Source organism: Alligator mississippiensis, chromosome 4 (genome assembly GCF_030867095.1).
Source record: "Alligator mississippiensis isolate rAllMis1 chromosome 4, rAllMis1, whole genome shotgun sequence".
Taxonomy (NCBI): Eukaryota; Metazoa; Chordata; order Crocodylia; family Alligatoridae; genus Alligator; species Alligator mississippiensis.
In genome coordinates, this window is record NC_081827.1 from 192,162,700 (window position 1) to 192,178,145 (window position 15,446).

At 41.4% G+C, this 15,446-nt stretch overlaps 1 protein-coding gene across 1 annotated transcript in view; it reads right to left on the reverse strand.

The window, feature by feature from the left end:
- The window catches only part of PLCL1 (phospholipase C like 1 (inactive)), a 140,988-nt gene that overhangs the window by 12,173 nt on the left and 113,369 nt on the right, over positions 1-15,446 (reverse strand). The window contains exon 3 of the mRNA XM_059727223.1: positions 11,636-11,839. Coding sequence (XP_059583206.1) covers positions 11,636-11,839 — 204 coding nt within the window. The remainder of the gene's footprint in view (positions 1-11,635; positions 11,840-15,446) is intronic.

Here is a 15,446-nt window from a genome sequence, read left to right on the forward strand (position 1 = left end):
TGCAGTGGCCCAGGCCAGAAGTCAGAGGGTACTAGTGCATGCCTCACTGCTCCGCTGGAGCAGACAGCTTGGGCCAAGGATAGCCTGCCCACCCTGCAAGAGGGGTTTACAAGGGAGGTAGCAAAGCATTCTGGGATGCTGGAGGACTGTGAGTTAACTTGAATCTGGAGGGAATCTGGGACAGAAGTTCAATAAACTGATTTAGTCTACTTATTGCATGAATATGGATAACATACAAATACAATAGAAAAAAAATAATGAGAACCAGAAAGTGAAACTAATCATATATAAAACATGAAACTTATTTGTCTCATTTCAGTGCAAGTGAAAAGCATTAAATTTAGATCAGCCCATTTTTGTTTCACTTACTTTCACTTTTAATAAACTAAGGTGCTACTAACAAGAATAAATAAATTTGATTAATATACATGATACTAACCTATACGGAAATGCCTGAACTCTTTAACCATAAAAGACTACAGGATAATTTGCTATATATACTAAAAGCAGATTCATGTAAGATCAATAAAAAAAAAAACTAACACAAAATATCATTTATTTTTAGCTAAATTCCAGCACCATATTTTCTCTTCTGATATAAGCTATACTGTACTTTGAAAAAGGGAGTGAAAAATATCACAGCAGCCTCTACCAAAAGAATGTAGGCAACTTAAAGTACAACCTATCCTGAGATGATAAATGATACAGCGGCATAGTTCAAAGAATCAAGACACAAAATATTCCATGGATTAAAAATAGAAATTGACTGAAAAATACAAGCGAAAAGGGAGGAACTCTCTCTTCTCTTCCCCACTTTCCTTCTCGTTGGTGCCTTGATTTCCTAAGCCTGCCTCAGACAATGGGCAGTTTTGTTTGAGTAAGGAGTGTAGCAGTCTCTTCAAAACTACAGTATATCGGCAAAACATCCAGTGTGCAAATTGATTCATGACAATTTAAACAGGATTCCACCTTTCAGTATCAGGCATTTCTTGTAGGCATTTCGGACAAGAAACAGCCAAGCAATTAATCATGTGCATAGTTGCTTGTTGCAGCAAGACTTGTAACAGTCAGTAATGTTAAGATGCTGACAGGGCCATACAGAATACCTTATATTTTTCCCAGTATATATTGTAATTGATTTTCTATATGTAAGTATATGCACAGTTTGTGTGGTATAAGAAGAATGGTTTCAAGGACATGATCCAAGAGAGTTCAAAATAAAACAGCTTGCATTATGATAACGAGTTGCATGCAAGTCTAAATAAAATTATGCTGAATTTTATGTTGATGCTGCTTAGTGTTTTTCTTTACAACTGCTTGTGAGGAAAAAAACTATCAGAAAAATAAAGTAACACATGAATACAACATGGATACTAACATGAATACAAGCTCACTACAAGTTAGCAGTTACTTGGAGTTTTTATTCAGTATTTTGAACAAGTTTCTGCTAGGAAAAATATTGATATAAAGGCAGCCTAATGGTATTTCATTTAGAAAAGAGTTTTGATGTACTCATTTTCAAGCCTGTTTTGGAAAGAACTAATGGATGTGGCTGGAAGAAGAGAAAGCAAAATAAGAATGGAGAAAAGACAGAAATACAAACAAGGGAGATGTATACACAGATGCACACAGATGGAGAGAAAGAAATACTGAGAAAAAAAATAATAGAAAATTAAATAATCTACATCCATATTTAGATACAAATATTGACCCAAACTCTAAAAGGAAATATCAATAACCTCATTGCACAGTTAATTTTCACACACTGGATTTAATTCTGCCTTCAGTTACGTTTGACGTCAATGCATTATAAAACTCACTTGGCACCAATTGCTCCAGTTAAGTTTGCAAAATCCTCTGTTGTTATTCATTCAGAGCTTTACGAACAATGATCTTTTGCAACTGAAATTATCTTGGCTGTAATAGGAATTTTGTTGGGTAAGTTTAGGAAAATCTATGCAGCCAAATTTTATTTATTTAAGATTTAAAATGTATGTTCCCCATCAGAATGAAGTTTTTCATTCTGATGTCCACACAAATAACTGTGAAAGGGCTGAAATTTGAAATGTGGTGTATGCACAGGGGCATTTTCTCAGCTCATACAGATTAACAGATATCCACTGACGATCTGGGTTTGTGGTATCTATTTGGAAGTATACCCATGCCATGAATCCTCCTGCAAATAAAGCTAAACACAAAAGTATTGTACTAAAACTGTATTACTTTTTTTGCCTGTTAGTTGTATGCAATATGTTTACTTATTTTTCTTTCTTAGTTATCTCCCTGACATTAATTTGTGTCTCAAAAATCCTTAATCTCTTTTTAGAAACTAAATACTTTTCCATCCCAGACTTTCCCCTTCTCACAAAATCTTGGAAAAAGTTTAATTTTCTTACCTATGTGTCACAACCCAAAGTTGTGATTTTTTGTTTGTGTGCGCGCTTCGGCACCGCTAAATTATTTCCAGCCAAATTTGTCGCTTTCTTTGCACGGTAGAGTTCTCTGCTGCTAGAGAACTCTGGTGCAGCGGGGGATTTCCCGCCGGATTGCAGCTTCTTTACAGTGTGCGTCTCTTTCTTGCACCGTAGTGATGCACGTTGCAAAGAAGTTCCCGCCATTTGTATTAGGATCCGCGCCATGTTATTGGCCAATTCCTAATTTAGGCACACATGGCGGCTAGCGATTGGCTTGCTAGCTGTACAAAAGGCTTGGGTAGTTTCCGCCCAAGCCGGAGGAGGGTGGAAGAGAGAGAGATTCTGTGTGAAGATCTCCAAGCACTGTGGACCCTTGCGGACCCGACACGCCTCCCCTAAGCAGGCAAGAGAGGCAATAGAACCGATCCTACAGAGCTTTCGCTTCTCGCCTCTCCCCGTCGCCAAGCGCAATCCTAGACGTATCCCTCTCCTGTAATTTCGGACCCCGCGGAGCCTAGCAAACTCCAGGGAAAACTTATCGGGCCCGCGGAGCCTGAATAACTCCAGGGAAACTTTCGAACCCAACTTAACCGGACCTGCGGAGCCTAGCAAACTCCGTGGGAGCAATCGATTTGTCAGAATCCTCCAATGAGGGTTCAAGCAGGAGCTGTGCCTGGAAACTTGTCCAGCCTACACCGATATCATCTTTGGGTGTAAGTAAACAATCTTTTCAATCAACCATTACGCCTCTGTGACTAATTCTAACTCATGTGCGCAAAACCGCTTCGCGACTCTCTCCCACCCCGCGTGTCCGGGCTGCCGGCCACAGCCCGCATGCACCGGAGACGAGTTCGGTACGACCCCGGTTCGCCCCCGGCTTGCCCATGGTGGCCAGAATGGGATCGGAATCACCGCCGCGCATGGCGACAAGGGCGGGCTCGGGGCCCGGCCCGCACATGGCGACGAGGATGGGATTAAGATCAGGAGAGAATGAGCACGTAACAACTCAGACGGAATTAAGAGAGAGCATGCTAGAGTTAGAATTGGTTAGGAATTGCCCTTGGTGCGATAACCAACGCCAAGTGAAAAGTTTTGAAGAATTAGAGATCCATATTGCTTACCACCAGGCGGGCGGAACGGGTGAAAGATCTGTAAGCGGCCGTTTGTCGCTAAAGGGAGAAGAGGGAATCTCCGAAGACGGAACCCTGAAAGAAAGGGAAGTGTACTTGCTCCCTGCGGCGTTCAGGTGTATAATGAGAGATGAGCGGGTCCTGTTTAGGCCCCTCGATACTGTGTCCCTCGCCGAACCCAACCTGGCGGGCGAAATGAACCCGACTTTCACCTGGGAGTGTGCCTGATGCCTACTATATGCTCGGGAGAGTGAAGAACCGGAGCCCATTGGCCCGTTCTCTCTGGGAATAGTAATGTCTAGATTACGGGGTCGCGAGCTTCCATCCGAGCTCCGTGAAGATCTGGAGACGGAGGAGCGCCCCGTGGACGAAACAATGGCCTTGCGGTACGACAAGGGGGGGAGAAGGTAGTGCAACTATTCGTACTATAATGAATCTAATGCAAAGGAATTTAAGTTTGAAAGCCCAGCTGCAGATGGTGATCCGATCAGTCAAAGAAGCGGCTGAGAAAAAGGAGCCTGAAACGCCAGTCCAAGATGGCGCCGAGCAAGAGGGAGACCACGTGGAAGAACCGGAAAAGAAGGGTGGAGCTTCTAACGAACCCGCAAGAGTTCAGTCAGCGACTCCACCCATTGACGCAGCGTCGTCGCCGGCAACCCCGCCTAGCGACGCAGCGGAGTCTCGGCCGACCACACCTTTCTGCCGACGAAGGAGAGAGTCAAGCGGAGGAGAGCATCCGCCCCTCCTGCCTGAAACAGCAACAGCAGCAGTAACCCCAGCAGCAGCAGTTCAGCCTTTAACAACATCGACTCCCGAAAAAACAGCTTGCCCTGCAATCATGGTTGGCCCAGCAATGGATGGGCGAGATATCGCCACCAATCGTATTCGTGCTTGGACAGATCTACAACAATGGTATAAAGAATCTGAAATGGAATCTGAAGAAGCTATAATTTCATGGCTAGATCTTATGGCCACGGAATTTAAACGTGATTAAAGAGTAATCTTCTTTGTCAATTGCCGAGACTGCGTATCCTGATGGAGCCAAGATTGTCTTATGATCGGGACTGTCAACACCCGACTAAGCCTCAGGGCACCAGACGACGTGGATCCGATCTTCCACCACTGCCACCGAGAACCCTAGAGGAGCGATACATGTTTGGATTTCTTCTACAGCGTTCCAGACTTAACAAGCGGCAGCTTCGGATTTTGGGGGACGCAGGCCAGTGGCAGTTAGCTTATGAGTTAGGTTTCCGTTATTTAGAAGAACCAGATGATGAATCTTCGACGATTTTGTCTAATTAAGCCATGAAAATCATTTAAGATTGTTTAAGTTTGTTAAATCAGATCATTAATCCATTTTGAGAATTTTCTGTTTACAGATCCGGAATTCAGAGCGTGTGACGAGGAGAAGCCCTAAGAGGGATGACACCACCGGAAGGACTGAGGGCCTGACATACGACTTCGTCACGACGCCCACTGAAGCCCTGATCATGTAGTTTTTGTCATAAATCAGATTATGTGTTTATGTTGGTCATTATTTCTTGATTGTTATGTAACTTGATCCCAGGACAGCGAATTTTATGTTTGTGTATTTGCTTGATGGCTTGTTTACTCGTTGGACGATCACGACAGATTTTAGATTGCTCGGAAGAGTATGGCATAATTTAGCTATGCTCTCAGCAAGGGGGGATGTCACAACCCAAAGTTGTGATTTTTTGTTTGTGTGCGCGCTTCGGCACCGCTAAATTATTTCCAGCCAAATTTCTCACTTTCTTTGCACGGTAGAGTTCTCTGCTGCTACAGAACTCTGGTGCAACGGGGGATTTCCTGCCGGATTGCAGCTTCTTTGCAGCGTGCGTCTCTTTCTTGCACCGTAGTGATGCACGTTGCAAAGAAGTTCCCACCATTTGTATTAGGATCCGCGCCATGTTATTGGCCGATTCCTAATTTAGGCACACGTGGCGGCTAGCGATTGGCTTGCTAGCTGTACAAAAGGCTTGGGTAGTTTCCGCCCAAGCCGGAGGAGGAAGGAAAAGAGAGATTCTGTGTGAAGATCTCCAAGCACTGCGGACCCTCGCGGACCCGACGCACCTCCCCTAAGCAGGCAGGAGAGGCAATAGAACCGAGCCTACGGAGCTTTCGCGTCTCGCCTCTCCCCGTCGCCAAGCGCAATCCTAGACGTATCCCTTTCCTGTAATTTCGGACCCCGCGGAGCCTAGTAAACTCCAGGGAAAACTTATCGGACCCGCGGAGCCTGAATAACTCCGAGGAAACTTTCGAACCCAACTTAACCGGACCTGCGGAGCCTAGCAAACTCCGTGGGAGCAATTGATTTGTCAGAATCCTCCAATGAGGGTTCAAGCGGGAGCTGTGCCTGGAAACTTGTCCAGCCTACACCAATACCATCTTTGGGTGTAAGTAAACAATCTTTTCAATCAACCATTACGCCTCCGTGACTAATTCTAACTCGCGCGCGCTAAACCGCTTCGTGGCTCTCTCCCACCCTGCGTGTCCGGGCTGCCGGCCACTGCCCGCGTGCACCGGAGACGGGTCTGGTACAACCCCGGTTCGCCCCCAGCTTGCCCATGGCGGCCAGAATGGATCAGAATCACCGCCGCGCATGGCGACGAGGGCAGGCTCGGGGCCCGGCCCGCACACTATGCACCTGTTCCAAAGTAACTTCTTTACTCAATTCCAGTAGAGATACTTAAATACGAAAAAACAGTATTCTAAATGACTTTTCAGTTGACTAAACTTTATACCTCTTTGTCATTTACTGTACATAAATACTTGCACAAATGAGAAATGGATCTTATATTTATAGCAAAATTTCCATCTGCCCAACAGCCATGCATGTTTGTTTGCAACCAGGAGTATTAATTTAGTTATTTGCTGCAGTATATCATTTGTTTTTAAAAGATATCTGTCACCCAATCAGGAAAAAAATGCATATACTTTAATTGAATGGTCACCACTAATTGCTAATAGTTAAATAAGCACTCATAACCTTAGATTTGTTTTCCTAAATTATTTTACAAACAGGATTTTTCAAATAATTCCCAAACAAAATGATCCCAAATTAATTGGATCATTTTCCATAAATAATTCAACGCTGTCCCTCCTAAGCACAATCAAGAAACGTTTAAAATTACTTTGACAGGTTATAAGGTGAGCTGCAAACTGTTCAACCTCAGAAAGCAAGTTTTTGTGACACCATACCTTCAAAGGAAGTGTGTGTGCACAAATAAAGGGGGAAAAAGAAGAAATGTCTTCATGGAAAAAATTCTGAAATATAGCTTTGCAAATGATAAAAGGATACACTATACTATATAACCATATGAGAATTAATCATAATGCTTGGTGGGATCAGTTTATTATACAAAATAAATGAGAATAATCAGAATTCTGTCCAAGTTGAGAAAATAAAGTGGCATAAAACCATGTTTCTTAAATTTTCTTAATTTTTCAAAAATATTTGTATGGACTTTTCTGCCAGCATTCTGTTCATTTTCTTGCATTTGAATTGACTCAATCCCATTTTCTGCTCTTCAGTGCTTCTCCCCTTCCCCCTACCCCCACACATGAACCCCCCATCCTAACATTTTTATAGTGGTCTGCATGGTGATCTTCATGAGAAAGTAAAGAGAAGTTTCAGAAGATGACTGCAATGAGACCATTTAAAAAAATACAGCTTTGGAATATAGTTACAGCTCCTAAAACAAAGCACATGTCATTTTTTCTTTCCTGGTAAAGCCTCTCTCCCAAATAAAATAGCAAAGGAGGCACTACACTAGCAGGGTGCAATGGTAAAACTAATTTTCCAGGAAAAACAAACTGCACAAAATAATCTTTGTCTAGCATTGTCTGTTAACAAAAGATGAATCTAACATAACAGACAGCTAACTGTTTTCAAGATCATTGCTACAGGTCTCAGCATCTGCATCTTTATTTGCATGGAATATCAGAACTGTCTATGCCCCATTTAACACACTGGGTAAGTCTGCAATATTTTCAGAAAGAGGATATTAGGATGACAGTTTCCCATGGAAAAAAAATCCACAACAAGTTATAGCAGGTTTTTTCTATTGTAGATTAGTTCTCATAAAGGCCTTTTAAACTTTTGAAATGCATTGTCTCTCAAATGAAAAGTAGTCTCTCTAGTTTTCACCAGCTACCTACCTTTTCAACTTCAGACTGAACAAGATGAAATTATATTTGTCAATTCTCAAAGGTATGAAATTTAAAGCCAAGTTTTTGACAATGTCACTGAAAAAGCAGTTAAAATATGTTTCATTAATACAGGATAACGTGCTAAATATATAATTCATTCTTCATATGTACCATCAGGTAGTCAGTGGGTTTTTTAGAACCTAGCTCCAAACCCAAACCTTCACACCCTTACTCACAGGAGTCCTTTGAAGATACTGACAACTTGTGAGAGTAAATGAAGTGTTTTCAGGATCAGTATCTGAAGTTTGAAATAATCCCCCACTAACAATTTAAAATCCCAGCATACTTTTTCTTTAAAACACACACACAAAACATTTTACATAGTGTTCTGCCAAAGCCTCCCTTTGTTTTTAAGTCTATTAATACAAATAGCTTCTTTTGGTTAAAAAGTGTTGGACAACAACAAAAGAGACTGTCCTTTCTGCTCTGTTAGTCTCCTTATCTCTTTCCTTATCCACACATGTTCTTTGCATATCTTAATTAAATTCAGAGTTCACTGATGCTTTCTAGCTTAAACTCCCTATTGCTGGCATAAACATACACTGTGTGCCAGTTTAACCAGACTGTCATGTGGGCTGACATATTCTTAAGAAACTTCTATTACAGGAAAACAACCACTTCCATATTAAAAAAAAAAACAAGAAATGGTTTAAACAGTTATTACAAACACCATAAAAAGGAAAGGTCACATTTTATATCAATAATCTGTGTTCAGACACTTGAAAGGATAGCCCTATATGTTACATTTTCAAATATTCAAGTTGAGATATAAGGATTACTTTTTAATCATGACAGCTGTCAATATTCTGCAGGTGGTCACTATCTAAAAAAAAACAGGTTTATAACATAAATAGAAAATATTTGACACATACTTTCTCTTTTTAGAAATGAGTAATAGTTTAGCATGTTAAAACCGAGTACAAATATAGGACTGCAAATGACTTCTTAGACCACCAAGTCCAGTCTCCTGCAATGTCAGGTGACTTTGTAATATATATTTGTCCAAAAGAGCCCACAAGAACAACACTTTCCCAGCCCCATGGACCCACTAGTTATGATTATGGGTCAAATTCACTCCTGACACAAGCACAGAAAGAGCCCTTTTTCTTTGCTGTGCAGATTTCAATCTCTGGTGGTGTCTTCACTTAAGGTACATGCAGACATTATATGTCGATTGACCTAACTAGGGTTAGGTCAATCTAAATGCTGATCTATGCAGATAGCCTGAGGAGGTGAACTAAGACTGGGAATGGGGTTAGCCTGATCATTGAGCATCTGCACACATTTGGAGCACAGTTCTGGGGCTGAGCATTTTCTACTCCCCTGACCCTGACCGGACGATTTTTTGCACTACGCAACCCCTCCACCCCTGGACAGACAATTTTCCCCTGTAGGCCCACTATTCCCTCTTTATCCCACCAAATGTCTTCTGGACCCACCTAGAAACCCACTAGCCCTGCACACCCTCATCCCACCTGACCCTCCCCATCCCAATTTACTTATATCAAGTTGCTGGCATGGTTCCCAGCACTGCTGAACATGTATACAAGCTGCTCCCAATCTACGATCATGTGGCTTAAAGTAAACTGTGTGATCATAGATCAGGTGCGGCAAATGTCTGCATATATCCTTAGAGTTACACATGCCTGCACCACAGCAAAACCTAAAAGCTCTGTATGAAAAAAGTTATACAAATATTTTGTCTAAATTGCAGAGAGGCATTTCACATATATCATTTGAAAGACCATTTCCACACTATAAGGAATTCCTAAAAACTCACATGTATTCTTCAGAGTATAGTTATGAAGATGAGATACTACATATCAATTCCAGGGGAAAAAACCTTCATTAGGTTTCCAAAGGGAAATGGCTCTTATTTATATGGCAATCTGATCTTCAGGACAGCAGCTCTATCAGAAAAGCTAAGTCTCCAAAATAATGACTTCAGTTACTACAGAGGCCAACTGGATTTCCAAATCCTCAGGCTTATAGTTTCATGGCTAGAGTTTTATTACTTAAATTTAATTAACTTCTATTCAGTACTAAACTTTTTTTTGGAAAAAATTCAAACATCATTGGAGATTTAAAATAATACAAAAAAAATTAAATTGTAAATCATCCCAGACCTCAAAAGATACATTTTGTTTATCTTGGAAAACATATTAGAATAAAAACAAATGAGACAAAAAAAAGCATGCAGCATATAGTATCTGTGGTTCAGTCTATCTTGCAACCTCTAACATTTCTGGAGGCATCCTGTATTAGAAATGACTGTCATTGTATTAGTTACAGCAGGGCTGTCGAACTTCTAAAAAGCCAGGGGCCAGATGCCAAACAGCTTTGCCAGTAGGGGTCACATGTCTTGCAGGCTGCTCCAGTAGGGGGGCATCCTCAGAGCCACACCAGGACAACCCGTGGGCCCCCTGGGCAGCATGCTACATGGATACAACCTGTTGCACCATGCGCCCATGCGGGTGCCCTTCTCCCCACCACCCCCAAACCACACCATACTGCTGGTCTGCACACCCGCATGTCCTCAACCTCATTCTTCATGTTGCAGACTATGCCACACTGTCCCCTTAGACAGGGGAAGGCAACAGAAGCCAGAGGAGCCAGAGACTCCAGCTGCTGTTGTAGCCAGAGGGATGGGGGAGCAGTGGCTGAGTGGGAGCCCAGGGACCACAACTTAATCCCTCACAGGCTACACATAGACCCCAATCTGCCAGTTGGACAGCCCTGATTTATAGGCATAAGGCCATAACCAGCAACGTTTTCACTCAAACAGCTGTAAAATAATATAACGAGTTTGGGTTTTATTCTCATGGAACAAAATACAATATTTAAGTCAGAGTTCACCAAAAATATATGTTATCAATCAATGTAGGCTATTTGCCAGGGAAGGGAAGCAAAAAGGGAGGTACTCTAATAACCCAGTATTTTGTTACACATGGTAGTAAAATGTGCGAGTCACAATTCTAGGTTATGGGCATTATAAATTATACACTTACAGTTCATATTTTGTCCCAATAATAAATAAAATTTATAAAACATGGCCAAACTGTTGTTTTAACTGGAATGATTTTAACATGGCCCTTAATGTATACAGAAATACCAATTTATAGTAACACCACTCCAATCCCTCATTATATATGAACATTGGGCATTTTAAAAAACTTCCCTTCCAACTTTTTCACACTCCTCTGAGGAGCAACATTTATTTGTTTTGGCAAGAACGTTAAGTTCACCAGTTGACGTTACTTGTAATAACTGACCACAGGCAATGGGAACTGAACCTCTCATGTCTAGTTCACTGTATTTCTCAGGCTTCTTTCCTTTCTAATGATCTCACCCTCTACTGCCTGGAAGTCAGCAAACAGCATCAAAGAAGTAAGATTGCTTTTGAATGATAACAGCACTGTGCCTCTGGTCAAGTTGTGTAGCTGTTACTTTTTTTTAGCTCCAAACCTTGCTAGCTACAACTGTTTAAAATATATATATCAATCAATTTTCAAAATTAGCATGTGTGAGTGCTAATTATGAATATCTATCTATCTACATATATAATATGTATTAGATTTCCATATTATCATATATATATCTTGATTATGAAAAATTCTATATATGTGGATATATTATATGTATAAATAATGGTTTTATTTATATATATATATATATATATGTCTAGATATAGATATAGATATAGATAATTATTTAGATGCTTGTAGAAATAGCCACACTGACTTCAAAGGTGCTACTCACAAAGCAATGCAGGCATGAACTCAGGTGCCACATTTTTAAAGTCTATCCAAAACAAAGTAACAGAAGAAGAAAAGAAAGACTCATAGATATAAAAGAACGTACCAGATCATATGCAGCTAGAACTTTTTTCTGTACATCAGGCGTGGTGCCCAGAGGTTCCAAGTAAGGAAACGTATCTTTCATACAGAGAGTGACGGACGGTGTGTTGTCACTGTTTATAAGCCGTGAGGACAAAGTTAGGATGCACTGCTTCAGACTGGCAATCGGAGGGAGTCCACAAAGCTCTTTAATAGACACTATGGAATTCTGTGGAGTGGGAAAAATAGTTTTGCAGTGACTGTTACTTCTATAAACCCAAATGTAATGATAAGCAAGACACAGATGTCTGTTTACTTCTCTTTGCTTCTGTATCACATATACATACTCAAACCTGCCCATAGGTTTGCAGGGCTTTGATCACAGCTGGAGGATTTTAAGTATAAGCTTGCCAGGTCACAGGAGTGTAATTAACACATTTACAATGTGATGCTTCTGAGGACAAGAAATGGGGAAGATTTAAGGGGTAACCTGCATGAGCAAGGTAAAAAAAATGGGGCTGGGTCTTCAACTGCTTAAAGATGCCAGATCATTATAAAGGCAGGACATTTTGTTTTTCTGCATCTTTTTTTTAATTAAGAAATTCAAGAAATAAAATATACCCTTCTGTAATTTTATCTAACTTGTCCAAGGACAAGAAAATCCCTTTGTCCTAATTTGTCTAAGTAGTTTGAGTTAAATATTAGTAAAAGAAAATCCACCCCCACCCCCTTCACACACACACACACACACACACACACCCCATAAGGCCAAATACTCAGATTCTGCCCCTCTGCAGTTGTATGCTCCTTCATCCAGGCCTACCATCAGTTTGTCCGTGAGACCTAATTAAAATATCTTGAGGGCTGCCTACCACACCAATGGGATGTTCCAGCGACCATGGATTGCTGAGGCATGGACATACACATGTAGAGATACCCAGCTTCATCCTCTTTTCCCCAGACCTTTCCCATCTGTGGATTCACAGGCAGCCCATTTGCCAGTTTTGCAGCTGCTTTTCACTGGCTAGATTTCTCCTTCTCTTCCCACTCCCCACACTTTAAACAGTTTCATCAAAAAAACTCTTCCCCCCATTTCTCAGATTTCAATCACTTCTATTGTTGTACAAATGCTCCAGTCATCTGGGTGTTGTTCAATAGAAAGAAGTAAGAAAAACCTGTTATTTCTCCTGGGAAAGCAAGCAGGAAATAATTAATTGTTTTTTGGGATGGCATTTCATATCAGAAAAGAGTTAAAAGAAAAGGAGGGGCACAAACATTTTTTTCCCCTTCATAAGTCATATGTAAGAAAAATCCATAAAAGATATACAGGTCAAACTAAACCAACACACTAGGATTTCAGCAAAAACAGTGGATGGTGACTGATATGTCTTCATTATTTACCCTCTCCCTTGTCATAAAATTACCAGCATGTACAAAGTCATGGTAAGAGAACCCTGTAGCAATAAAAACACACAAATGTGACCCACCCTACATTTTCTTTGCCTGCCAATCATCGGAAAAATTCCAACAAATTATCAGAGGCTCTTTTATTAAGCCAAGATATTTTTATAAAGATTAAAAGGACAAAATCTGTTCACTATTTGTTCTACAGAACATCCTTGAGAACAATATCTTGTGCTGAAATTTAGTCTTTCAACAAATGCTAAAGCAATCTTTGGGTCGTATTTATAGATATTTTTTCTTCCTATGCTACTTCATATACACTGTTTTAATCTAATATTTATTGTTACAGAAGGAAAGGGAACAGAAAATGGAGTCAAAGGTTCAAACTAGTTACTTCCAAGGTCTGCAGGAAAGGAAAAGCTGGGAAGTTTCCCATTCTTAAAAATATGCCTAAGATATTCCTCTGAGAATGATTTAAAACTTAAATCATTTTGTAAACTTTTCCAGCTGCCAATTTAATTTACTTTAGACCCTGTCCAGAATAGCAGGGTCATTGAGGTAATATAAAATGTGCTTCCCCCATTTCTCAAGAATAAATGTACAGTTTTCTTAGTTTCACCAGAGAGATAGTTATTGTCCATTCAAATATATATATATTTAAGTCTCATTGCTTAATGTTATGCACTTATGTTTTTCTTTGGAAGCACACAAGAATTAACCAAATGGTTCCCAACCGTACAAGTGAAACTATGTCAACCAAAGCACAGAGTGCAGTCAGCCAGGGTGGCTCCTATACTGAACTAGTGCAGTTCACTCCAATATATACAGCACTAACCAAAGTTTGTTCCATTGTAATGTATGCTGGGTACTTATCCTACCAGTTCCTAACATGTCAAACAGCAGCAAATTCTGGGAATTTTCAAACAAACAAAAAAAGCAAAACAAAAAACCCCCGGAACATTATGAATGCAGTACCAGGAAGAGTATCTAAACTGTTTTATTGTAACACTTGCTAGAATTGTCCACTAGCAGTAAACCAGTTCAAACTAAACCAATACTTAGCTGAAAGCAAACTCAATTCCAAATGGTATCTGGTGTACCTGTAAAGGTCTGAAACATGCATGTGAGGGGGCAAGGAGTTCTAGATAAGACCATAATTTCCTTAGTAGATATATCTGGTGTAGATAAGACCTTAATGACATAACCCACTAAGGTGTTTCTTCACAAACACTGGGGATATTAATAAAATATTTTTACTAACTAGCAAAACAAAGATTAATTGATGTTCTCTAAATAAAAGGAGGGTGGCTGGTTGTAATCTCACTCTAGTCCTTAAATGTAATCTCCCAAATAGCTAAAGAAACTAGACTGTTTCTATATACTTGAAAAAACAGATCTAAGCCTAACATTTATAGATTAATTAGCTTCTGTAAACATAAAGCTTTAGCTGCTAGATCCTTTATCTTTTAAATACTAAGGCTAGGGACAGACATTCAAAAAGCCCAAGCCTGAATTGATTCCAACTTTGCAGGTTAGTCTAACCTACAGAGATTAAACTAATTTGCAAATGGATTAGAGTCATCATATGTCTGGGTTTTCCTGGACGTGTCCTCTTTTTTGACCCCCTGTGCTGCATCTGGGCAGGTTTTTAAAATAAAAGGAAATGTCCGGGTTTTCTGCTCTCCTGGGCAGGCTGCTTGGCGCTGGGAGCAGCAGGCAAGGTGATTGGCTATTGGGTCATGTGCTCCCCGCGCAGGCTCCAGCAAATGGGAGAGAGAGAGAGAAGGGGAGGGACACGTGTACAATGCAGGAGCTGCTTGGGCAGCAGGGCTGGCGGGGCAGGGATCTGCAGGTCAAGAATGAGGGACACTGACAGGGCTGGGGGGCAGGGGCTGTGGGTAGGGAGTGAGGGACATCAGCAGGCCCAGGTGGCAGGGGGCTGTGGGTCGGGAGTGAGGGATAGGATGCGTGACTATGGGTTGGGTGTGCAGGGCACTGGCAGGGCTGCGGGGGGTCTGCGGGTCAGGAGTGAGGGGCATCAGCAAGGGGTACAGAGCAGGGTACTACTGTTTTGGAGTGAGGGGCACCAGCAGGGCTGGGATCAATGGGTCCAGAGTAAGGGGCAGCAGCAGGGCTGGGGGGGAGGAGGGCATGTGGCTTGTCAGTGAGAGGCAACAGAATGGGCAGAGGCAGGGCAATGGGCATGTCACTGCCCCTCCACCATCATATTTCTCCCTCCCCCCCACCCCTCAGTGACAGGTGTCCTCTTTTTTATATCTGGAAATATGGTAACCCTAAAGTGGATACACATCACTTTTGATTCAGGACATACAGGTACATGCCTGCAGGGGCTCAGGCTAGAAACTGGGAAATGCTAGAGTGAGACCTCCCTCCATTCCACAGTGCTGAGCTGACAGAGAGGGGGGCGTGCC